Below are 27,164 nucleotides of genomic sequence, written 5' to 3' on the forward strand. Positions count from 1 at the left end.
AGGCAAGCCAAGAACTCCAAAAAGCTTGGCATGACCAAAAGGCTGTCCTGACTGTGTACAAGCCTGGACAGAAGGTGTGGGTGCTGGAGCCAGTGGCCCCAGCAGCACTCAAAGATAAATGGTCTGGGCCCCACACAATCATTGAGCAAAAGGGAGAGGTCACCTACCTGGTGGACCTTGGAACTCCCAGGAGCCCCCTCAGGGTGCTCCATGTGAATAGGCTCAAGGCATATGTCGACAGGAAGGACATGAGCTTGCTCATGGCCACAGATGAGGGACAGGAGGAGGAGAGTGACCCTCTCCCAGACCTGCTCACTCAGAATCCTGATGATGGGTCAGTAGATGGTGTTGTCTTATGTGGCAGCCTCTCTGAACATCAACAGAAGGATTGTAAACTAGTTCTTCAATCCTTCAGACATATGTTCTCTCTGACACCCAGCCAAACTGATTGGTGTACCCATGAAGTTGACACTGGAGACAGTCTGCCTGTCAAGAGTAAAATCTACAGACAGCCTGATCATGTCAGAGACTGCATCAAGACAGAAGTGCAGAAAATGTTGGAGTTGGGAGTCATTGAACCCTCAGATAGCCCTTGGGCTAGTCCAGTAGTTCTAGTGCCAAAGCCTCACACCCAGGGTGGTAAGAAAGAGATGAGGTTTTGCGTAGACTACAGGGGTCTCAATGCAGTCACTAAGACTGATGCCCACCCAATACCAAGGGCAGATGAACTTATAGATAGATTGGCTTCTGCCAACTACTTAAGTATATTTGACCTGACAGCTGGGTATTGGCAAATCAGGTTAGCTGAGGAGGCCAAGCCCAAGACAGCATTTTCTACCCCTGGTGGGCATTATCAGTTTGTGGTAATGCCCTTTGGTCTGAAAAATGCACCTGCCACCTTCCAAAGGCGGGTGAATCAAGTTCTTACTGGGCTGGATGACTTCTGTGCAGCATATCTTGATGATATAGCTGTCTTTAGTTCCACCTGGGAGGATCACCTGGTCCACCTGAGGAAAGTGTTAGAGGCTCTGCAGAAGGCAGGCCTCACTATCAAGGCCACTAAGTGCCAGATAGGGCAGACACAGGTTGTATACCTGGGCCACCTTGTAGGTGGAGGACAGGTTCAGCCACTGGAGAGCAAGATACAGGCCATCAAGGACTGGGCTCCTCCAACAACCCAGACTCAGGTTCGAGCTTTCTTGGGCCTGACTGGTTATTACAGGAAATTTGTCAGAAATTATGGATCAATTGTGACTCCACTTAATGAACTGACAAGTAAAAAGATGCCAAAGAAAGTTCAGTGGACAGCAGGCTGTCAGAAAGCATTCGATGACCTAAAGCAGGCCATGTGCACAGCACCTATCCTAAAGAGTCCAGACTTCTCCAAATCATTCATTATCCAAACAGATGCTTCTGAGTTGGGTGTGGGAGCTGTTCTATCTCAGCTGAATTTTGATGGCAACGACCAGCCCATTGCTTTTATTAGCAGAAGGCTGACCCCCAGAGAGAAAAATTGGTCAGCTATTGAGAGGGAGGCCTTTGCTGTGGCTTGGGCCCTGAAGAAGCTGAGGCCATACTTGTTTGGCACTCACTTCAAGATTCAGACCGACCATAAGCCCCTCTTGTGGCTAAATCAGATGAAGGGTGAAAACCCCAAACTGCTTAGGTGGTCCATTTCCCTACAGGGGATGGATTTTACAGTGGAGCATAGACCTGGCACTGATCATGGCAATGCAGATGGGCTCTCCAGGTATTTCCACTTAGAGCAAGAAGACTCACCTGGTCAAGGTTAGTTTATTGTCCCAAAGTTTGGGGGGGGGGGGGTCATGCAGGAGAGTAGGGTCCGCAATCCTATGATCACCCCAGATTTTTGCTTTTTGCTTCACTGGTTTACGACTTTCCCTGGCTGTGGGCCTGCTAATCAGACCCACAGCCTAGCTGTTCTCTCTATTCCAAATTGTACCCAGGTACTGAATTGGCACTGGGCCCTCTCTTGAGTCCCTGTAACCAGGGCAGAGGTGCACCCAGAGGTCTCCCAGGGGCTGCAGCATGTATTATGCCACCCCTGGGTCGACGACCTAAAACTGACACAACTGGCTGCTTGACAGCTGGGGCAAGGTGGTGTAATCACCCTTTGCTTTAGATATAGTATTCCTATATCTAACCCTAAAAAGGACACATATATTCCTATCAGTCACTCCTATGGCAGGCCTTATCAATCCTGAAGGCAGAGTGCTTGGAATAATGTGAAATGGTGCTCTGGCATGAGCTGAGCCCGTTTGCAGCTTGCGGAACCAAGTCCTAATAGCTGCTCCATGATAACGCTATACCATATACTCTTAAGTGCATTATGTACCTCGCGGTCATATGCTAACTTTGGTATAGCATTATCAAAACATGTCGAGTAAGGTGTCATACGAATTGGAATACTAACCCCTCGCCAATTCTGGCGACAGGAATAGCATTCCACCCTTCTAGAGGGACACGACATGTATGTAACTGTGAACCCCGGTTAAAGTCAGACATAGCCTCAGCTCCACAAAATGGATGCTGCCACCGAGACACAAGTCTGCCCTCCTGCTGCTGGGAGTCCTTCCAGCAACGGAGGCATGGACAAAGGGTTTCCTGTCAGGGGCGGTGCCAGCACCATCCCAGACAGGATTTTGTGTATCCCAGGTAGGCAGGGCTTTAGAGGAAGGTGACTGCAAGTGGCACCCCGGTGCTCACTGTGCATAGGCCGGCTCAAACCAGTTCTGGGGGCACACCAGCCCCTGAGCTGGGGAGAGACCGGACAAAGGAGAGGGGTGTAAACACCCCCCTCCTGGTCCCACCCATGGGCAGGACCTAGTCGCGTACCAGCCCCTTTCTTTAGAATAAAGGTGGGAGCGGGGACCCTTCCAAATTAGATCATCTTTGAATCCTGAAACTACTTTCTACGAAAGGAACTCTCGACTTCTTCTCAAGATTTCTCCCTTGTGACTAAGGAGTAGTCACCCTGCAGCAGCAGGCACCAACTAAGTATCTTGCGGTTTGCTGAAACGTCCTTCCTCCGGAACCAGACTGACCAGCACGACGAGACCCGGACTCCCTGCCCTCTCTGACCTCAACCTGCCTCTACAGCACAGCTGAGAACCGTGGGTGCGACGAGACCAGAGGACCCGGCGACCATCAGAACCAGCACGACACTGACCCAGCACGACCGCCGAGGGACCCTCGAGTGGGTGCACTGGGGTAAGAGAAGCCCCAACCCCAAGCAGCACGAGCACCGAAGTCCAGCCCCCCAGCATCCTCCAGATCTGCGTGGGGCCCTTTTGCTTCTGCGCTGCTTGCCACGTTGTCCGGTCACTTGCCCGTTGGCTAGTGACCCTCCAGACAACGTCCTACGTTTGTTTCACCACTGGTCTAGCTCCTCTAGACTGGCCCTTGTCTCCTCTTGAAGGGGAACTTCCTCGGACCCTCCTGGTCCACTCCAGACGCCATTTTGTGTCGCCACGTGGGCTTGCCTTAGCCAAGGCTTGTTGCCTCCTTCACCGGATCCAGCCTCGCCAGCAGCAGACATCCGACGTGGGACAGCTCACAGACCTCCAGCCTGGTCGACATCCTCGCCCTGGTCCGTGCAGCAGCAGAATCCAGTGTTGCCTCCTCACCTGGCTGAGTGACCTCGTCCGGTGCCATCCTGGTGCCCACCTAATCACTGGCTAGTGATTCAGAACTTGCTCCCCTCTGCTTACAGGTATCCTTCTTCACTGATCCAGTCCTTGGATCAGCCCGGAACATCTTCACTGGTCGCCTGCCAGCAACTTTTACTTCAGGCTCCTGGTTCGTCAACGAGGATTCCCGACAACACTTGAACCCTATGCAGCCGCAGCCCCTGGGCTAGGTAAACCGAGTACCACGGTGCTCCAGCGTAGAGCCACTCTCTAAGTGTCTAGATCCACTTTCGTTTTTGACCTACCTAGTCGGGTTCGCCCGAGAACACTAACTTAGCATTTACTAGCCTCCATAGACTTTGTTCCGCATCCCGCGTGAGAGTGCATACTCTGCACCCGATCCCCCTAGGTCTCCTGCTCGTAATCTAAAGGTTCAGTAGTCTAGCCCTAGCTATCCCAAAGCCTCTGAGAATAGTTACTTACCTGCTAGTAATTCGCATTCCACTTTCATAGTATATGGTTTGTCGTGCCCCTCGGGCATTTGTGTAAATTGTGCGACTTCCAGTATTTCTTTAAGAGTTTTGTATTGTGCTTAGCACCCTGTCCTCATAAAGAATCCAGGGTTGTTGTGTTATAAATAAATATCCTTTTATTTTCATAACAACTTGTGTGGTGTCCTTTCACTTGGTGTTCAAGGGGTATATGTGATGGTATAACAGCTGGCTTAACACCCCTCTAGAGTTTAGCCTAAAGACTGCTCTTGTCCATGCTACTAGGATAGCTGGTCTATCAGGTTGACTTACAACCAATCATCAATAAGGGTCGTTTGGAATGATACATAGTGATCACTAGAATAGTGAGCACTGCATATCAGGCCAACTTCTCACACCAGGGACTGGACGTTCGAGAAGGGAGAGCTTGTCGCACAAATATTAGGGTGGTAGGGGTGCCTGAAGAGGAGGAAGGTGCCAGTATAGATCTCTTTATTGAGGACCTTATTTTGAACCACCATAAGCCCAAGAGACTGTCCAACCTCTTTACAGTGGAGAGAGTGCACAGGGCCTCAATCCCTAAGCTGAAGCCTGGGGTGCCTCCTCGGACAATCATTGTGTTTGTTCTTAGTTTTATGGATTGGGATGCCATCTTGCAGGCAGCTCGGATGAGTGGAGACCTCCCGTTCTAGAATTCAACAGTGCGATTCTTCCAGGATTTCATGTTGAGAGTGCAGCAGGCGATGTGCACGTTTGTTGGGGTGAAACGAGCCCTGCGAGAGAAGGGGGTGAAGTACATTATGCTATTCCCAGCCAAGCTCAAGGTCCCGGACAACAATAAGACCCTGTTCTTCACATCCCCTGAGGAGGTTCAACAATGGCTGGATGCAAGCTCTAATCGGTCGCACTGATGGTGCACTGAGGGGGACTGGCACGGAAGTCACTTTCGTGCTCCTGAGTCTCCGCCTTGATGCCGAGAAGGAGGAAGGTCGGCGTCCAGATCCAGAAGGTCCCGGTCAGGAAGCCCTGAGAGAGATGCAAGCTCTCCCGGGAAGTAAGGGACAGGACTCATGGTCGTGAACTGCTGTTTAAACTTGGTGGAGTTTGAGGTACTGTCTTAAATGTCTAATATCTTTGCACCTGTTCCAGCACAGTAGACACTTACGGCACAGCCTGGGGAGAGATTCTTGTGCCGCACTGTGGCGAACTGCTGCTTAAATTTGGTGGTGCTCAAGGAACTAGCTTGCTGGGCCAATAGTTTGACTCCTGTTCCTGCACACTAGACATTTGGGGGCACGTCCTGAGGAGACATTGTTTTGTATGTTCTGGCTTCATACTAGGGGGGAAGGAGCGGATTTAGGGGCACCGGAGGGGGCGCTACTGTGTGGTAGTGCCATACAGCCCTATCTTAGTTTCTTGTTCTCTGGGGCGACAGGCGCTCTGCTATTTGGGATGTGGGTAGTTTTTCACCTACGAGGCAGGGTTGTAGGGTTGGGGGTCGTTAAAATTTTTCATGTGGAGGAGGTTGAAAACGTCATGTGGGACTTGCAGTCTGGGAAAGCGGCAAGCCCGAATGGGCTCCCCACTGAGCTGTATAAATGTGTCGCGAGCAAGCTGCTGGCTCCCTACATGCTTGACATGTATAAGGAAGCGTTTGAAATGGGGCAACTCCCAGATGACATGTGAAGGGCCACTATTGTTATACTCCTTAAAAAGGGGAAGCCGCATGACCTCTGCAGCTCCTACAGGCTCATCTCCCTCCTTAATTTCGAGGCCAAGGTTCTAGCCAAAATTATCGTGAATCAGCTTGACCCGATTCTGCAATCGCGGATTTACCCGGATCAATCATGCTTTATGCCCCATAGGAGCACGAGGCTCAACTTACGACGTTTATATGGGGTCATGTATATGACCCGAAGGCAGCCCGAAGTTCCTGCCACTCTTCTTTTGTTGGATGCGAGGATGGAGTTCGACAGCATCGTATGACCGTATCTCCTTGTTGTCCTGGAGAAGGTAGGCATTGGCCCACAGCTTCAAAGGAGGATCCGGTTGCTATGCACTGGCCCGTGTTAGGATCAACGGGGTCCTCTCACGATCATTTGCACTGCAAAGGGGGATGCGCCAGGGTTGTCCTCTGTCCCTGATGCTATTTGCATTGGCTCTGGAGCCCTTGGCGGCATGGATCAGGAGGGACCCGTGGTGAGGGGGATTGATCTAGAGGGGGCCTGGGAAGAGCGCATCACGTTGTTTGAGGACGAAATCCTATTGTACGCACATCTGCTGCGTCAAACTTTTAATCTACTCATTCATATAATAGCTTCTTCTGGCTCCTATTCTGGATACCGCATTAATTAGGACAAGTCCCTGGTTTTCTCACTAGCTGGGGACCCGCCGGTCTTAACGTCGGCGTGCTCGGAGATGGTGCTGCAGGACAAATTTTAGTACTTGGGCATATGAATAACTAAGTCTGAGGCCGAGTTTACAAAATTGATTCTGCAGGCTCAACTCTCTGTTGCGGGAGGATGCGATGCATTGGCGAGGGCTCCCCATCTCTTTAATGGGGCGGGAAGTTCTCTTCAAGATGATGGCCCTTCCGCGCTTACTGTACACTATCCAAAACACTCCCCATCGCATTCAGGACTTCTTCTTTAGGAAAATTGACTCAGAACTAAGCCAGTGTCTACGGGGGCCAGCCCCAGGATTGCACTCAAGAAACTGCAGAAAGGGATGTATGAGGGGGAGCTGGCAGTCCTGGACCTTAAGAAATATTATTGGGCTGCTCATCTCATAAACGTAAATGGGTGGGTCTTCTCCCCACTGGACGAGCCGGCTTACAGGGTGGACAGATTGGTCTTGGGTGAGCGCAGCTATTTGGCGGAGTTGTACCGCAGGGATAGGGGTTCCAGACATCTGCCACCACACACTAGAACGGTCAGAGATATCTGGCATGCTGCCACTAAGATGACGGGGTGGCAGGGGAAGCTCACGGAACTGACCCTGCTCTAGGAAGGGGACTTCCTGAGGGAGGTGCCCAGACTGCAGGGCTTTCGGAAATGGAGCCTTATAGGTATCGATTTGCTTGGGGACGTCTGGTAAGGTGGTAAAATGATGACATTCGATAACTTGAGGGAGGGCTTTAAAATGGGGGTAGGTGAATTCCTTTGCTATAGACAGTTACATTTGGCACTTCATTCCCAAAGGCAGAAGGGAGCGGGCTCCGAGAATATTCACCCTTAAAGGATAGTCTCCTCTTGGATCCTATGATTCAGAAGGCGGTGTCCCTTACGTACAAGAAATTGGTAACCAATACCCCAGATTGCCTGGGTCCCCTGCTGGAGGCCTGGGGATCAGATTTGGACCTGTTGGAGGATGATGATTGGTCGGAGGCACTGCAGTATCCCCAGGAAATAGCTAGTAGGGCGCGCTTCCGACTGTTCCAGCTCTGCATCCTCCACAGGTCCTATGCCTCGAGAATGGTTCAGGCCCGGATTAAGGGAGATGGCTCCAATATATGTGCCAGCGGATGTGGTAAGAGGGGGTCGTTTTTTCATATTCTATGGTCATGCCCCAGGATTCAGAGGTATTAGAGGGGTGTCACCCATGTGATGGAGGCTCTGGTGGGCTTACGTGTTCCATTGAAGCCTAGGTGGCATATTCTTGGCATCACAAGGGGTGGACCACGTGGCCAAAGTGGGCAAAGTTATGGTTGGCATTGATGGGAGGGGTCGCAAAAAGGAACATTACATGCACATGGGGGGCAGTGGAACCTCCCACTGTGGCCGCTTGGATCCGTGATTTGGACTGGTATCATGGGGCGGAGCAGGTGGTGTACTAAAGCCGCGGATGTCCCCGCAAATGGGAGATGATAAGGGGGCCGTGGTCATTATACAGGGGTCTGTGATGTGGCTCATGTTTGATTCTGCCTGGGTCTTCTGCCAGGGTCTAGAGACAAACTTCAATGGGTGGTGGGCGGCTTGCCTACAGCATGTATGTGTATTGTGTATCATAAGGCGTGATATGGCCATGTCTGGCGATTGCCTTATTTGTATATCCTTGAAATGCTTAATTCTGAAGCTTGTTTCTGATTTAATAAAGAGAATTCTTTAAAAAAAAATCTATGCCTCCCACCAATGTAACCACCATGGCAGGATATCGCATACACCTACAGTCTATTAGCACAAATTAAACGCTTACGCCTGCCCTTAAGTACCCGGATATACATCAACCAAGTTAAGATCCAAGGTGGACGTTTCCGTTGCCTATATCTACAGTCTCTTGTAACTAAGTAAGTGGGGACTACAGAGGAAAGCAAATACTTTTTATTAAATATATTATGCTCCTTACGACATCAATTAATTCAGAAATTCCTTTTCAGTCAACTGTGATCTTCCACTCCATGTACTATTACAGTAAGTTCTACCAAGACCACCCGCCTAAACCCGTATTCTACGTGGAATAATTTAAACAATCTCTTCTCTATGCCTTACCATGTTTAAAAATATCATTTAAGATTTTATTAATCTCTGCAGAGAATCTGATAACTCTCAAAGTAACCAGACACACATTGAGCCCATTCCACGAGCAGCAACGAGTCATATACGTGTACACTGCAGATATGTTTTGTACAACAATATCATTTCAACTAACAAGAAATGGAATCAACATACAAAGATGGTAATGCACCCTAACACATATGGCCTACCAGTAGCACACTTACAAATAGTGCTCACTGACAAGCATGTATTTTAAAAATACCTACATATAACCTCACAGTATTCGATTAATGCCGAAACGGCGGTATCATGCCTTATTATACCATGTTTCCCCAATACATCATCCTTGAGAACACATATGCCCCACACTGTGAGTTCTAAACACTTTCAGCATAAACTACTACTCAATTTGTTATCGCCTCTAAATAGGAGACTGCTTTGCATGTCAAAAAGACAGAAAAGTAAGTCATAACCGCTAACAGTGACATCTTAACCAGATTTGCTATACCATTTGCTCTCACTGGTTTAGAGTACACCTATGGAATAATATTTTGTTGAATGTTTTCATATATTTATTTCCTTTTGTTTTTCTTAGGTTATAGGCAACAATATGCATGTAATAAAGACCCGTACATGCATGTACTTACTCAGGTACCTGTTTAGCATCTATAAAAAGGGATCTGATCTACAAATTCCTGATGAAAGCCACCCAACCTAAGACAGCACCTATGGCTGAAACATGTAGACCATATCACTAGGTGTTAAGGACTAGTAGTTCATCGACACACAAACACACATCTCTCTGTTTTCAACCTTACTGCTGTTCCAATTCACATTAAAGTCACTTTCACCGGTATAGGAGGTATTTTTATCCTTTTTCATAGATCCCACCATTATCTCCATCCAGACAATCTGGCTCCTATTGGAGGTGTTACTTACTTGAGAAACTCAAAACCCAAATAAGAGACTTGATGATGAGGCTGGCCACTATATCACTCCAGTGGAGATTATATACACTGCTGGTTATAAATAGTGGTTAAGGGTTTCCGAGAAAATCCTTGTGAGACTCTGGCATTCAAGATTGATGAGGTTTACTCTCTTTTTGATTTATTCAGCACTACAAATGGAAGTGGAGTGAACTGCTACTATATCCCCTCTCTTAATTAATAAGTCTCTCTGTTACAGGCATATGCCCTCAGTGGTTTCCTGCACAGTGGCAATGAGGATTCCTTAATTTGTAAGGGGGTATGACTTCATGCAAATGAGGAAACAACCTGTTCAAAAAGCGACCACTGGAACAATGTTCACATTTATTAAAACAGGGTAATATCACAGAAGGGGGCAATGGCCCTCTTCTGCAATATCAAACTTCAGTCAATAGAAGGCACAGTGTAGAAAGTAGCCTTTGCACAGTAGATGGACTTTACTTAATGCCCCCCTAGTTGTTCTCAGGTAAGTCACAGTGCACACAGGTGTCCTGTCCTTATTATAATATTCTACACTTGAAAAGCCCTAGGGGTCTATTATGATGGAGGGCGGACAATGTCCACCTGGCACTGTAACGGTCAACGGGACCGACCGCAAGAGGTGCGCGGGCTTGCTGCGCCTTTCAATATGCGAGCGCAATCATGGCGGTCGCATCCTGTATATTAAACATTGTGGTGGGCGGTGCTGTATTCAGCACCCGCCACAATGTTAAACAGCCATGTTGTGCATTTGCGTGCACAACGTAACCGGCACCGCGCGGTGCCTGTCACGTTATGCATGCAAATGCAGGGGGGTACCATAGGTACCCTCCATGTGCCCCCCCACGTCCCCCAACATCCTGGGGGCCCGCAATGGGCCCCCAACTATGATCACCGCATGCCTTTCTGTGGCGGCAATGCCGCCATGGAAAGGCTGCTTCCCACCTGCATTATAATATGGATGGCGGTGTCTTGCAGACACCGCCACTATATCAGGTCCCTTTTCCGCCCAGTCACCTGTGTGACTGGCGGAAAACCGACGGACGGTCTTTCCGTCTGTCGGGGTCCCCCCCCCATCCTCATATGGCGGGGGGAAATGGGTGGCGGGCGGGGAATAATGGCGGGAGTATCGCCACCCCCTAGTCTTTAAGAAATATGTAATGTTTGATGTGCAAGTTAAGTTATTTACGGCACATCATGTGACCTTACCTCAAGCTGAAGGCACTTAAAACTGAAATTAGGTTAACCGAAACAAAGGGTTAGCCTGATAGTTGGTAAACGTATGCAATAAAATACTTTTAGGGTGTAGGCATAACTTGTAGGTGAGAGCACTACTCTCCAGTCTGCCTTGGATTGGTTGAGCGTCTTCCAGAGCTGGGGATCCAGCAGCCTGAGAAATCATCTAGTCTGATGTAGTAGAAAAGCGAATATGTCACACAATCTGAGAAAAATTAGAAGTCATAGTGCGGGGCCAACTCTGTATGATGTGTGGACACTTTAAGGGCTTTCATGATGGGATTTCGGTGTGTTTGTTTCTTCATGTTAGAACACCACCCGGCCTGTCTTTGTGCTCTTTGAAGCATACGTATGAATTTTAGGGAAACCTGCCTAGATACTGATGTATTGGTCCTGGCAGCCCAGGCCTAATGACTTGGGCATGTCAAAAAGTGGTTGTTTTAAGGAGTGGGAATAGGTTTCAGAGCATGAGCAGTTGGACAAGAATTACTTTGGCCTTGGAGTTTATCGGGTGGAGTCTATCTAATAATACATCTTGCTTTTTAACTTTTTTTGTAAAGGCTTTAGGCTGCTTGAGGGATTTGTGCTACTGCTACTGATGGTAGGAGACTTCACTGTTGCAAAAAACTCTGTCTGTTACATCATCTATAGTCAATATTGACAATCCTCTCCATGCTCCTGTTCAGGTCCTGCTCTGCTGGCATATAACAATGCCACTTTCTCCGAGGATGACTGGGATGGAATCCAGAGCACAGGGAACAGTCTCAAACTTAAAGACCCCAATACTGTGGGGCGGTTCGGCCTGGGGTTCAACTCGGTCTATCACATCACAGGTAAGACTTTATCTAGAAACACATAAGATGTAGGGACATTCCATGGTAACATATACATGGTGTATTACTGGACTATTTTCTGCTAATGTATATAATCACAATGCAATGATTGATTGGTGGTTCTCAGTAAATGTGTCACAACTGCTCCTTAGAACTTTGTGTCACTGGGTTTACAAAATATTACAACATAGATATATACCTAATGAGAGGTGATGTGAGAACTATTGACAACATAAATGTCTCATGTATTTACATTTGAAATCAGACAGTCATATAGAGGGTTGCTTAAAGAAATAATTCAAAATAGAAAGCGAGATATTTCTTAATGGCTTGGTGTGCCAGGCAAGCCTTGAATTTTGTAGTGTGTTAAGGAACCTTAAGAAACTTTTGCGAAAATTATGCAGAATCGCAGTCCTTTTCATCAAGCCATAGATTCCCCTAATACATCAAGATTTTACACTAATTTGGCTGTGAACGTATTGTATTGGCTTATAGCACCACATTTCCGTAGATGTTCACCATCTGCCACAAATTACAACTGTTATATCCAGAACAACATAATGACAAGCATGCCCACAGTATAACATTAATTTGCACTATTATTCCAGGGCCATCATTATGTTGGGAGTGAGCTTTATCATAAGCTGATAAAATTGCAATAATTACCACCATTATGAGTGGGTCAGCATTATATCACAGGGTCATCATCATGCCACGGATTCCACAAAAAGTCAGTATCCTGAGCAGCCCTGGTGTGTGATTTTACACCTCTAAAGTTACTATTGAAATAAGAGCCACACAGTACCAGAGGTCAAGTTTTCCAATTCAGCCTTGCAGCTGACAGCCTAGAGTCAAGATGCTGGCTGTAATCTGCTCTTACTTTGTAGACCATCTGTTCGAGGAATATGAGCTGCAGATTGTACACTATTGCAGAGATCGCCATCTGGTGTTGGGCTCGGATGTTTGCATGTTGTTTTTGTCTTCGAAGAAGTCCTTGTAATCATGAGGTTGGTGACTCCTCCTTCGGTGGACAATTCGCATGGGCATCGGTTCCATTGTTTGATTGTTTTTTTCCGCCATTGGGTTCGGATGTGACTTTCTGCGCTCCAGGTCGGTGTCGTTATCGAACCCCCTTTTGATGCGTAATCACAGATATCTGACCGTATTATCTCAATCGCGTACCTTTCGATGCGCACCCTCGATGACAACTTTCTAAAAAATGCGACGCTGACGAACTTCGACGCGGGCTGTGGGGCCTATATGCCAGTAACGACAGATGTTGATGGAACGGACTCCCTTTAAGAAATGTCCCCGGTGTGGTGCTAAATTCCCACACTCGGACCTCCATACCGTTTGTAATCTGTGCCTCTCTCCAGAACATCAAGAGGACGACTGTGAGGCTTGTCTATCCTTCAAGTTGGGCTCGACACCACGAGATGTCCCGAGGCACAGGTTCATACCGACATCTTCCATCCAGGTCCTGATAGCCTTCTGGAACCAGAACAGGAAGAACAGGTCCCGGTCTCCGAAGCAGATGACTCTGATGCTGAAAATGACGTCATGCTGGCTCAACGGGACGTGAGTACCCAGACCCCTGCCCCACCCAAGCCCATACCAAAGGCTCCAGTGACAACTTCACCTCTGGGCTCGGGTCCACACCGAACAAAGACTTCAAGCGCCCCGGCTCCGAAGGAAAAACAAAAGCTTTCCGGCTCTGACTCGAGCCAGCCACCCGGTCCCGAAAAATCATCTTCGGCACCGAAAGCTAAGTCTCCCCAGATGCCGCACCCCCTTCCGTCGGCACCGGAAGAATATTCAGCACTGAAACCGCCAAAGACCCCTCGGCACCGAAGCAGCCAGATAAGACCTCGGCATCGAAGCAGTCGGATAAGACCTCGGCACCAAAGACCTCGGAGCGGAAACATCTAAAGAGAAGCCTTTCATAACTAACCTCCCAAACTAAAACCTCTGGAGCCGAAACAATCCGCACTGAAGGTCTCGGAGCCAGGGAAAGCTTATATACCGGACACTGTTGCTAAACAGCCAAAACCAGTTTCCAAAGACAAATCTTCCATACCGAAGAAAACTATCGATTCCGAAGAACTTTTTCTCCCGGATCCTAAGCAAACCACCATCTTAATTCATCCAAAGACTGGTCATATAGTTACTTCGCTACATACAAAGCGGAAACCACAACATTTACCACATGCACCGGTTCCTCTAAAGAAAATATACATGGCCACTAATACTTCACCACCACCCCTGCCCCCCCTCCACCAATTAACCCTAATCTACTGATTTATCCAGCACATTCTTCACAACCAGAGGATAGTGACGATGCACATGGGTATGGGCAAGAAGATGATAATATGATACCATTAGACACTGAGGATCCTGACGAACCCCCACAGGATCCAGAACCATGGCATGACTATAATACCAATTCAGATTTACATAATGATCCGGATTTCTACCCCTTAAAACCGTGTCCACCATATGACAATGTGGGTTTTGCCCAACTAATAAATAGGGTCGCAACATACCATGTAGTCAAACTACACTCAGACCCTGTATAAGACGATTTCCTTCTAGAAACCTTTGACCAGCCACAAAAATCATCCCATGTCTTGCCAATGCTAAAATGTCTTCTTAGACACGCTCCGGAAGTGTTCAAAGACCTGGTAAGAGCTAGGATGCTTAACCCCAGAGTAGATAAAAAATACAAGGCAGCTCCCACTGACCCCATATACATTAAGGGTCAACTTCCTTTAGACTCCCTGGGCGTAGCCGACGCATGCAAAAGGGTAAATTCTCAGGGTTCAGGTGACACTCCACCTCCTGACAAAGAATCTAAGTTATTAGACGCATCAGGCAAACGCATGGTGTGTCAAGCTCTGCCAACAACTGGAAAATAGCCAACACTCAAGACCTCTTGGCAAGGTATGACAGGGCACACTATGATGAGCTTGAACAGCTCATTCATGCCTTACATCAACAATATTAAGATAAAGCCAATGACCTTATACAGGAAGGCAAACTGATCACTAATACATCCATCAAATGCATGCTTGACGCAGCAGACACCGCATCCCGCGCAGTAAATACTAGTGTATTACTACGCAGACATGCCTGGCTCCAGATATCTGGCTTTAAACAAGAAGCACAGAATAGTATCCTCAATAAGCCGTTTAACCGTGAGCACCTATTTGGCCCTGCAGTGGACACATCTTTAGAGAAAATACAAAAGGACACAGAGACTGCCAAGTCCATGGGAGCCCTGCAGTCAACCTCCACTAGAGGCTTCTTTCGGCGCTCCTTTTATAGAGCAGGCTCGAAAACAAATACACCAGAACACCAGTCCTCATCCTGCAAAAGTCCCAACCAGGGCTTTTTTCCAGAGGTTACTCTAGAGGAGGTTACAGGGGTAACAACAACAAGGGCAGAGGCAGGGGTAATAATACCCGCAGTTCCCCTAACACCAAACAGTGACTTCCCTGCGCTTCCCCCGATCATCCCACTCCTGTTGGGGGACGCCTCTCACAGTTCCTGCCTTTCTGGAATTCCATCACAACAGACAAGTGGGTAAGACAAATGATCCAGTATGGTTATTGCCTGGAACTCACTTACACCCATCCCTACATTCCTCCCAAACAGCGTCCATTGTCATCAGAACACCTGACGCTTCTCAAACAAGAGGTTCTTGCACTATTACAAACACATGCAATAGAGCCAGTTCTGTAGTAGGGGATCTCTGTGTATAGTCATAATCTAGTGAATAGTCCCGCCCATGTGCGTGGACCCCGGAGCAATCAAAAATAATCTCTCAAAGTGTCGAAACAATGCAGAACTGCACAGACACTTAAGAGAGAATTTAAAGACAGATAATGCAGCCTATAAAAGGCTACACTGTCCCGTACTTCAACTAGAAATTCCACCACAAAATCCACAAAACAGCAAAGCCTGTACAGATTTCCCTTGCTTAAACAGCAAACACCCTCTGGAATGATAGAGAGGAGAACCTGGACAGACAAGCCCCATAGGCTGCCATTATGTGGCTCACAATAGGATATTGTGCCTTTAAGAGAACCTTCCAGAACTTCACAGTATCCCAGAATGCACTGCAGGTCCCAGTTACTTTCCGTTCTGTTTTTTCACTGTTAATTTCGATTTGAGTGCTTCTAAAGTACTTTAGTGCTGTTCTTCTTGGTTTTTGCTCCTTTTTGATGTCAAATATGCCTGCATTATTTGACAAATGCCCGGAGTGCTCCAGGAAGAAGGCAAAATCAGATTCCCATGAGGTGTGTATCCTCTGCCTTCCCTCTTCCCACATCCCTGAGGAGTGTGAGATTTGTCAAGGCTTCTCTGGCAGGACCCTGAAGGAAAGACAGAAGATCAGGCTTCAGGGCCTCGAGGAAAGAAGGCTGAAGGCGCAAGGTGGGTCTGGAGGGGCTTCTTCTGCCCATGCTGAGGCCTCTGGGGGGCTCCCCAGGGGCAGGAAGACCAGCAAACGTTCCCATTCTCTGTCTGGGTCGGTGGCACTGACCACGACGTCGAGAGGGATGACTACGGTCTGTTCCCCATCTCCCCAGGGCTCTGGGTCGAAGAAACGTCGACGGTCGACGTCGAGGGAGTTACACAGGCCGCCGTCGAAGTCTCCTTTGACGATTTCGTCGTCATCATCGTCGGCGTCGACGTCGAGTGATCGGCGTCGACGGGCCCGGCGTCGGCGCTCCTTGTCGAAGCGACACCGCCGTTCGCCATCGGCGAAGAGGAAGCGATCGGCGTCGAGGGGATCCTCGTCGTCGAGGCCGCCGTCGAGGCGGAAGAGGTCGCCGTCGAGGCGGAAGACGTCGCCGTCGAAGCGGAAGAGGTCGCCGTTGAGGCTGTCGAGGTCGCCGTCGAGGCACAAGTGGTCATCGTCGAGGCGCAAGAGGTCGTCGTCAAAACGCAAGAGGTCGTCGTCGAGGCGGACGAGGTCGACGTCGAGGCGGCCGAGGTTGCCGTCGAGGCATGGAAGTTGGTCGACGCCGATCACTCGACGTCGACGGGTCCGGCGTCGGCGCTCGCCGTCGAAGCGACACCGCCGTTCGCCATCGGCGAAGAGGAAGCGATCGTCGTCGAGGGGATCCTCGTCGTCTAGGCCGCCGTCGAGGCGGAAGAGGTCGCCGTCGAGGCGGAAGACGTCGCCGTCGAAGCGGAAGAGGTCGCCGTTGAGGCGGTTGAGGTCGCCGTCGAGGCACAAGTGGTCGTCGTCGAGGCGCAAGAGGTCGTCGTCGAGACGCAAGAGGTCGTCGTCGAGGCGGACGAGGTCGACGTCGAGGCGGCCGAGGTCGCCGTCGAGGCATGGAAGACGGTCGACGCCGAGGAAGGGGCGCTCGATGTCGAGGGGCCTACGCTTGCCGTCTGGTCACCGTTCTTCGACGTCGAGGAATCGTGGTGAGAGGCCTGATGCTGTGGGAGGCTCTCCTCACTCCGGATCTGGAAAGGAAGGCGGTTCACCGGGATTGGTGTAATCCGAGGTGTATACTCCATCACAGAAGCATGTTACATCCCCGCCTCCGTTGCCGAGGGGTCTTCCTCCGAGGGCTCCGACCCCTCCTCCGTTGCCTCCTCTGCCTCCGCCACCTCCTCCGGTGCCTCGGCCTCATATGCCAGAGCGGCCGCCCCCGGTTCCACCGAGGTCAGTCTCGTTGCCCAGGCTTCTGACCCCTCCCAAAGGGACTCCTAAGCCGCAGGTCCCGTCCAAGCCCAAGACGCCCGCCCCGGGGAAGCCGGCAGAGCGTCCCAGACCTAGGAAATCACGGTCACGCTCCGGACGGAGAGAAAGATCGAGGAGTAGACACAGGTCCTCCACTAGATCTAGGCATCGCCATAGGAGGCGAGGTTCCAGGTCCCGTATGGACTCCTCCAGGACTCGCTCGTATTCCCCTACCTTATCGGACTCCCTGGAGACAAGGGTGTCTCCGGTAGACGACATCAGCACGTTCCAGGAGGTTCTCCTGAGGGGGGCTGCGAAATTGGGAATCACGGTGACGGCTCCTACACCTACGACGTCTGTGATATTTGAGACACTTCACAGGAAGCATCTGTCTCGCCCTCTGCTGCCTTTGGTGCCAGGACTGGTCGAACCTGCGGAGGAGCTGTTCCTTACGCCTGCGATGGTAAAGGCCGCTCCCTCCCGACTTCTGAAGAAGTACAGGGCACCGGATTCGGACCCGGCCTTCCTGCGGATGGACCCAGTACCCGACTCCGTGATAGTGACGGTGGCCAGGAAATTACACTCTACCTCCACGTCCTCCACCGTGCCGCCTGATAAAGAAAGCCGTTGGATTGATTCGGCTGGAAGGAAGGCTTGTGGGACTTCTTCCACGACCATGAAAGCCTCCAGCGATTCGGCATTGCTGGGGCGATACGTCCGTGCACTGTGGGACTCCCTGGAACAGTTCGCGGACCTTCTGCCACGTGACAGGAGGGAGGACTTCCAAGAAATAGTTAAGGAAGGGATGCTGGTTTCAAACCAGGTCATCAGCGCCGCTGTGGATATCTCTCTGTTGGCGGCCCATGGTTACTGTCACGGGATCAACCAGCGCCGCCATGCTTGGCTCAGGCTTACGTCACTCAAGCCGGAGGCACAGCAGCGGGTGGCCAATCTGCCCTTTTCCGGAGATACACTGTTCGGAAAACATGCCGATGATGAAATGGCCCGCATGAAGGCTGAGGCGGAGACCCTGACGGCTGTGGGCTTGGAGAAGCCCAAAGAAAAGAAGCCCTACCGCCCGTTCCAGAGACGGTTCGGTTCGCAGGGAAAAGGGCGAGGACAGTCTTCGGGACAACAGCAGCAACATCAACAGCAGCAGTTCCGGAGACCCTTCCAAAAACGCCAGAGGGGTAGAGGTGGACAGTGTAGGAGAGTGGGGTCTGCAATCCTATGGTCACCCCAGATTTTTGCTTTTTGCTTCACTGGTTTACGACTTTCCCTGGCTGTGGGCCTGCTAATCAGACCCACAGCCTAGCTGTTCTCTCTCTAAATTGACAACCATGTACCTTAGGTGCATTTACCAATTGGTACTGGGCCACCTTATCAGTCCCTGTACAGTATACCTTAGGTATCCAGGGCATAGGTGTACCCAGGGCCTACCAGGGGCTGAAGCATGTATTATGCCACCCCTGGCTGGCCACCTAAACAGACACAACTGGCTGCACGACAGCTGGGGCAAGGTGGTGTAATCACCCTTTGCTTTAGATATAGTTCCCTATATCTAAACCTAAAATGGACACATATCCTCCTATCAGTCACTCCTATGGAAGGCCTTATCAATCCTGAAGGCAGAGTGCTTGGAAATATGTGAGATGGTGCTCTGGCATGAGCTGAGCCCGTCTGCAGCTTGCGGAACCAAGTCCAAATAGCTGTTCCATGATAACGCTATACCATATACTCTTAAGTGCATTATCAACCTCGCGGTTAAATGCTAACTCTGGTATAACATCATCAAAACATGTCGAGTAAGGTGTCATACGAATTGGAATACTACCCCCTCGCCAATTCTGGTGACGGGGGTAGCATTCCACCCTTCTAGAGGGACACGACATGTATGTAACTGAGAACCCCGGTTAAAGTTAACTCGAGCCTTGGCATCACAAAATGGATGCTGCCACCACAGACACAAGTCTGACCTCCTGCTGCTGGGAGTCCTTACAGCGAGGGCGGCTTGGACAAAGGGTTTCCTGCCTTGGGAGGTGCTAGCACCACCCCAGACAGGATTTTGTGTATTGGGTAGGGTAGGCTTGAAAGGAATGAGACATGCCTGGGGCACACAAGGTGCCCTGTGCATACACCGGTTCAAACCAGTTGCTGGGGCACTCCAGCCCCAGCTCTGGCGGGGAAACGGGACAAAGGATAGGGGGTGTAACCACCCCCCTTCCTGGTCCCACCCAGGGGAGGGACCTAGTCAGTAGTGCAGCCCCCTTTAGCAGGATAAAGGTAGGAGCTGGTCCCATTCCAAATCAGATTATCCTGAACTATTCAACAAGAAGAAACTCTGGCCTTCGACGTTCTGCTCCACAGAAGACTGAAGAATCTCCCTTGTGGGCAAGGAGTGTCCACCCTGCACAAGCAGCCACCATCAAGCGTCCAGCGGCTTCCCTTTGCCGTCTTCCTTCCAGGATCCAGACTTCAGAGCCCGACGAGACCCGGATTCCCAGACCTCTCCGACCTCAACCCACACCTGCAGCAAAGCTGAGACCCGTGGGTGCAACGAGACACGTGGGACCGGCCATCTCGGAAGAAACTGCACTTCGCTTCCAGCACGACTCCCGAGGTAAACTCGACCAAGTGCTTTGGGGATTGAGAAGCCCCAGCCCCGAGCAGCCCCTGCACCGAAGATCAGCCCTCCAGCATCCACGAGATCTGCGTGGGGCCCTTCTGCTTTGTTGCTGCTCGACGCGTTGTCTGGTCACTTGCCGGCTGGCTAGTGGCCTCCTAGACGACGAACCTTTGAATCTTTTCTGCTGGTCTGGTTGCTCCACACTGGCCCTTGCTCCCTTCCAAAAGAGGGGCACCCCGGACTATCCTAGTCCACACCAGACGCTTTTTCCACTCACCGCGTGGGTTGCCTTTGCCAAGGCCTGTTGACGCTGATTCCGGATCCAACACCGCCGACAGCGAGAGCCTGCGTGGGACAGCTCGTGCCTCCATCCTGGTCATCGAAGACACCTCCTGGTCCACGTGGCTGCAGAGTCAAGCGTCCACTCTTCACCTGATCGCGACAACGACATCTGGTTCCTTCCTGGTTCCACTCCAACCACTGGCTAGTGACTGTGAACATTGTCCCCTCTGCTTTCAGGTCTCCTTCTTCACCAATCCACCCGTGGATTGCACCGGACATCTTCCTCCTGGTCGCCTGCAGCATCTTTTCTTTCAGGCTCCATTGACTTCAACGTGAGAACCCAACTCACTTTGACCCCTATGCACCCGCGGCCCGTGGGTGAGGTAACAAGGGCACTTCGGTGCTCCAGGGTAGTTTAACTGTCCTAGTGTCCAGTTCCACAGTCGTTTTTGTCGGATCACTGACATAATATCGACGGACAGAATATCGACTATCAAAAATATCGTTGACAAAATATCGACAGACAGAATAACGAGTTTGTATCTACAAACAGGTAAGTACAAAAATATCGAGTACAAAATATCGTTTTACAAAAATATAGTTGTTAAAAATATTGACTTTATTAAAAACAGTGTTAAATTAAATTAATAGTAAAAATTAATTACTATAATATACTATTCCCACTCCAGAGAGTGCAACAGTAGGGAAAGCGTTGGATAGCGTAGGGGTAAAAATTACTATTCCCACTCCAGTGGGTGCAACAGTAGGGAAAGCGTTGGATAGCGTAGGGGTTAAAATTACTATTCCCACTCCAGTGGGTGCAACAGTAGGAAAAGCGTTGGATAGCGTAGGGGTTAAAATTACTATTCCCACTCCAGTGGGTGCAACAGTAGGGAAAGCGGTGGATAGCGTAGGGGTTAAAATTACTATTCCCACTCCAGTGGGTGCAACAGTAGGGAAAGCGTTGGATAGCGAAGGGGTTAAAATTACTATTCCCACTCCAGTGGGTGCAACAGTAGAGAAAGCGTTGGATAGCGTAGGGGTAAAAAACTGTCTATATTTTTAACATTCGATATTACATTACTTACCTAAAAAACGATATTTTTGATGTCTATATTCTGTCCTGTCGATATTTTGTCCATTCGATATTTAAAACTCGATATTATGTCCATTCGATATTTTGAAGTCGATATTTTGACTGTTTACCGTTTTTGTCATACCTGGTCAGGATTGTCCGTACTTACCTTTAACTTGAACTGTACTGTCCATAGACGTTGTTACGCATCTCGCGTGTGAGTTCACACTCTGCACGCGCGTTCCGTGGGCCTCCTATTACTTACCTAGTGTTAGTGTAGCGTGGTCCCATCGATCCTACAGCCTTTGGACCCCATCGATCCTACAGCCTTTGGACAGCTCCATTCCTTCTATTGACTTTCACATTCCACTTACTTAGTATATGGTTTGTCGTGCCCCTAGGGCACCATTGTAACTTTGTGCAACTTATCGTATTTTTCCTAAGAGATTGTCATGTGCTTAGCCCTCTGACCTCAAAGAGTTCAGAGGTGTTGTTATTAATAAATATACTGTTTATTTTCATAACAACCTGTGTGGTGTCCTTTCATCTGGTATCCAAGGGGTTATATTGTGGTAAAACAGCTGGCTTCACATGCCAAAAGAGTTTAGTATAAAGACTGCTTTGTCCATGCTACCATTAGGATAGCTGGTCTATAAGGTTGACTTACAACCAATCACCATAAGGGTTGTTTGGACTGATACAAGGTGATCACTAGAACTAGTGAGCATCATATATCAGGCCAACTTCTCACATTGGTGTGCAGCGGTTGGGATTTGAGCTTGCTGTTGTTTTTACCACATATAATCTTGAAATATCATTTGAAAGATCACATAAGGTACTCTAGGTACATATAACAAGCTTAGAAATACCCTGAGTTCTACTGAACCAGCTGTTGTACTAGAAAGGGCCTAGCACACCCTGACTACAACTCTTAGCAAGGGATCAGTAGGAAAACCCATAGTGTAGGTAGGTGCATCACTTACACCTCACTAGAAAGCATATCTACCCATGGAGAGACTTCAGAGACTCCCCTAGTGGTTAGTGACCCTCCACAGGTCCTTTCCAGATATGCAGCACTCAGTTTCCAGGAGATGAGACAATTGTGTACCTCCAGGAAATTGAAACAGGGTTCTAACCCTACCACTCCTTTTCTGTTAGGTCTCTTAGAGACATATGATGCCAGAAGGGCTGCTGACACAGACCCCTCTAATCCAGATAGGGGCATGCCCCCTGTAGAAGGTACTCGTGGTGACCCAGACTCCAACCTCCCTGAAACAGAAAATGTAGATGAGGAGGAGGAAGATGAGGACACCTCTGGGGATGAGGCAGACAAAGGTCCTGAGTTAGTCAGCAGACTTACAAGGGCCAACCTAGACCTGCATAGGGAAGGAACTGGGGGACCCCCAGTGCTAACCCTAATCAGGCCTAACTATGGGGTTAGGAGAGATAGGTCTCCTTCTAGGGACTCCAATAGATCTGTGCACTCTCATGCTTCTGCTCAGAGGGGAATGACTTCTCCCCAGAGGAGAATGACTTCCCCTCAGAGGAGAGAACATGAAGCAAGGATGAAGCAGGCTAATCTGAGGATCCAGAGGGAAGAACTTGCCCTTGCCAAAGAGAAGCTTGCCTTTGCTAGAGAGCAACAGTTGAGTGGGGTAGTCCCCACTGGTGGCAGCAATATCCCTAGGGATAGAGACAGGAGTTTTGACAATAGACACCTGAGTAAAATAGTGCCCTCCTATAAGACAGGAGATGATATCCACAAGTGGATAACTGCTTTGGAGAGAGCCTGGAAAGTACAGCAGGCACCCCAGAGTCAGTGGGCAGCTATATTGTGGCTCTCCTTTGAAGGTAAAGGTAGAGACAAGCTCCTCACTGTTAGAGATGAAGATGCTAATGATTACCAAGTCTTGAAAACTGCACTGATTGATGGGTTTGGCTTAACAACTGAACAGTACAGGTTGATGTTCAGAGACACCCAGAAAACTCAGGCTCAAGATTGGACTGACTTTGTTGATTGTGCCACTAAGGCTTTGGAAGGCTGGTTACTGGGTAGTAAAGTTACTGATTACACAGGATTGTATAATCTAATTATGAGAGAGCAAATCTTAAATAATTGTCAGAACCAGTTGTTGCATCAGCACTTGATTGACTCAGATCTGACCTCTCCCGAAGAATTGGGAAAGAAGGCAGACAGATGGGTCAGGACAAGGGTCAAGCAGCAGAACCACAACCAGGGTGGTGGCCAGAAGAAAGCAGACCAGAAGGGTAATGAGAATAAGCAAAATGACCAGAAGTCTTCAACAGGGCCCCAACAACGTAAGGAGGGTGGGTCCCAAAATTCCCAAAAGAAGAAGAATGATGGTCCCAAGAAACCATGGTGCCAATACTGTAAAAGTAAAACTCACTGGTTTAGTGAGTGCACCAAGAAAGGCCAAACTCCTACCACTACTGTCCCTAAGACACCTGCACCCCCTAGTACAGTTAGTAGTGGTAGTGTACCTCCCAAGGCTATAGTTGGGTTAACCCTGGGAACTGAGGTGGGTTCTGACTTAGTTAGAATACCTACTCAGGCAGTTCTTGTTTGTACTGGGGACATGGATATGACCCCTACTGTAAGTTCTAGTACTCTGGGCAAATACAGGCAAACGCCTTTAATCAATGGAAAGATGGCTCAGGCCTACAGGGACACATGTGCCAGTGTCACTATGGTGACACCAACATTTGTGGACCCTGACCAGATCATGCTAGGTTCAGATTACCTAGTGACCAATGCTAGCAATGCCACTACCAATCACAGTATGGCAGTTGTTAATTTCTCCTTGGGAGGGGTAACTGGCCTCAAAAGGGTTGTAGTTAGTTCAGACCTCCCAGTAGATTGTCTTTTGGGCAATGATTTGGAATCCTCACTGTGGTCAGATGTGGAGTACAGGACTCATGTAGAAATGCTAGGTCTCTCCTCGCATGTCCTTGCTGTGACTAGGTAACAGGCCAAGAAATGCCCAGCTGAACTAGTGCTGGATCCTGGAAGAATGGACCAGACACTACCCAAGAGGAAGAGCAGTAGGGTTAAGGCAGAGCCTTCCCCCCTGCCTCAGGTTGAGGATCAGCCCTCTCAGGAGGCTGACCCAAAGACCCCAGAAGGAACTGTCCTAGAAGAACTGTGGAGAAGTGTGGCTCAGGGGTTAGAGGCAGCAGACCCAGAAGCTGAGATCGGTCCTGGACCAGGGTTCAATTCCCCGCCTCGGCGGGTCTTGGGCTAAAAAATTCCACGGAATAGATAATTCTCGCCCCGGTGCCTCCTCGACTCACGGGTTCACACTCTGCGACTCTGGGTAATAGCTTGCTTAATCTCCACAACGGCCCCTCGCGGCGGGATGCCTGACTTTCACCTTGTGGATACCCTGCTATCTCACAGGGGAATACCAGGAAGGGTTCCCTAAGCAAGCGCCGGGAAACCCACTGCGGGTAGCTGTGCGCTATATAAGCTCAACTACATTTACATTTACATTTACAAGAGCTTGAACCTGAACAGGTTGAGTTTCTTGGGACAGGGGGACCTTCCAGGGCAGACTTGAGACAGGCACAGTTAGACTGTTCCTCCCTTGAACCCCTCAGACAGCAGGCTGCTGCTGAGGCTGCAGGGAATGCTACAGGTGCCCATAAGGTATATTGGGATGATGGACTCCTATACTCTGAGGCAAGAGACCCCAAGCCTGGTGCTACCAGGAGACTGGTCATCCCCTTGTCTCTTAGAGGTTTCCTTCTCACCTTAGCCCATGAGATTCCCCTTGCAGGTCACTTAGGCCAGAACAAGACTTAGGACAGGCTTGCCCCACACTTTCACTGGCCTCATATGTCTGAAGACACAAAAGAGTTTTGTCGCTCATGTGTCACCTGTCAAGCCAGTGGCAAATCAGGTGGCACAACAAAGGCTCCCCTCATACCACTACCTGTGGTGGGAGTACCCTTTGAAAGAGTGGGGATAGACATTGTTGGACCAATGGACCCCCCAACAGCATCTGGGCACAGATTTATACTGGTGGTAGTGGATCATGCCACCAGGTATCCAGAAGCTATTCCCCTTAGGACCACTACAGCTCCTGTTGTGGCCAGGGCCCTGCTTGGAGTTTTCTCCAGGGTGGGGTTTCCTAAGGAGGTTGTCTCTGACAGAGGTGCAAACTTCATGTCAGGATACTTGACTGCAATGTGGAAGGAGTGTGGTGTAAATTACAAATTTACCACACCCTATCACCCACAGTGCAATGGGCTTGTTAAAAGATTCAACAAGACCCTCAAAGGGATGATAAAAGGGTTACCTGAAAAGCTTAGGCGAAGATGGGACATCCTTTTACCCTACCTCCTGTTTGCTTACAGAGAGGTCCCACAGAAGGGGGTTGGCTACAGCCCTTTTGAGCTTCTGTTTGGGCATCCTGTGAGAGGACCCCTATGTCTTGTGAAGGAAGGATGGGAATTACCTCTCAAAAAGCCTAAACTTGACATAGTGGACTATGTACTTGGTCTCCGCTCCAGGATGGCAGAGTACATGGAGAAGGCAAGTAAAAACCTTGAGGCCAGCCAAGAACTTCAAAAAGCTTGGCATGACCAAAAGGCTGTCCCAACTGTGTATCATGCAGGACAGAAGGTGTGGGTGTTGGAGCCAGAGGCCCCAGCAGCTCTCCAAGACAAATGGTCTGGAGCCCATACCATCATTGAGCAAAAGGGAGAGGTCACCTACTTGGTAGACATGGGAACTCCCAGGAGCCCCCACAGGGTGCTTCATGTAAATAGGCTCAAAGCATTTGTCAACAGGGAGGACATGGGCTTGCTCATGGCCACAGATGTGGGGCAGGAGGAAGAGAGTGACCCTCTCCCAGACCTGCTCACTCAGAACCCTGATGATGGGTCAGTAGATGGTGTAGTCTTTTCGGACAGCCTCTCTGAGCATCAACAAAAGGATTGTAAACAGGTTCTTAAATCCTTTAGACACATGTTTTCACTGACTCCCAGTCAGACAAACTGGTGCACCCATGAGGTGGACACTGGTGTCAGTCTGCCTGTCAAGAGTAAAATCTACAGGCAACCTGACAACGTCAGGGACTGCATTAAAAAGGAAGTTCAAAAGATGTTGGAATTGGGAGTCATTGAACCCTCAGAGAGCTCTTGGGCTAGTCCTGTAGTTCTAGTGCCAAAACCTCACACCCAGGATGGTAAGAGAGAGATGAGGTTTTGTGTAGACTACAGGGGTCTCAATGCTGTCACTAAGACAGATGCCCATCCAATACCTAGGGCAGATGAACTGATAGACAAGTTGGCTTCTGCAACTTTCTTAAGTACATTTGACCTAACAGCTGGTTATTGGCAGATCAGGTTAGCTGAGGATGCCAAGGCCAAAACAGCATTTTCTACCCCAGGAGGTCATTACCAATTTGTGGTAATGCCCTTTGGTTTGAAAGATGCACCTGCCACTTTTCAAAGGTTGGTGAACCAAGTTCTCACTGGGTTGGATGACTTCTGTGCAGCATATCTAGATGATATTGCTGTCTTTAGCTCCACCTGGGAGGATCACCTGATCCACCTGAGGAAAGTTTTGGAGGCCCTGCAAAAGGCAGGCCTCACTATCAAGGCTACTAAGTGCCAGATAGGGCAGAGTCAGGTTGTGTACCTGGGCCACCTTGTGGGTGGAGGCCAGGTTCAACCATTGGAGAGCAAGATACAGGCCATAAAGGACTGGGCTCCTCCAACCACCCAGACACAGGTCAGAGCTTAATTGGGCCTGTCTGGTTACTATAGGAAATTTGTCAAAAATTATGGG

The 27,164-nt window shown here is 49.4% G+C and overlaps 1 protein-coding gene across 1 annotated transcript in view; it reads left to right on the forward strand.

The window, feature by feature from the left end:
* LOC144770404 (sacsin-like) overlaps window positions 1-27,164 on the forward strand; it is a 311,092-nt gene that overhangs the window by 91,151 nt on the left and 192,777 nt on the right. Inside the window, exon 5 of the mRNA XM_078654911.1 lies at window positions 11,522-11,668. Within this exon, the coding sequence (XP_078511037.1) occupies window positions 11,522-11,668 (147 nt within the window). The remainder of the gene's footprint in view (window positions 1-11,521; window positions 11,669-27,164) is intronic.

This window comes from Lissotriton helveticus, chromosome 7, assembly GCF_964261635.1.
Source record: "Lissotriton helveticus chromosome 7, aLisHel1.1, whole genome shotgun sequence".
Classification (NCBI taxonomy): Eukaryota; Metazoa; Chordata; class Amphibia; order Caudata; family Salamandridae; genus Lissotriton; species Lissotriton helveticus.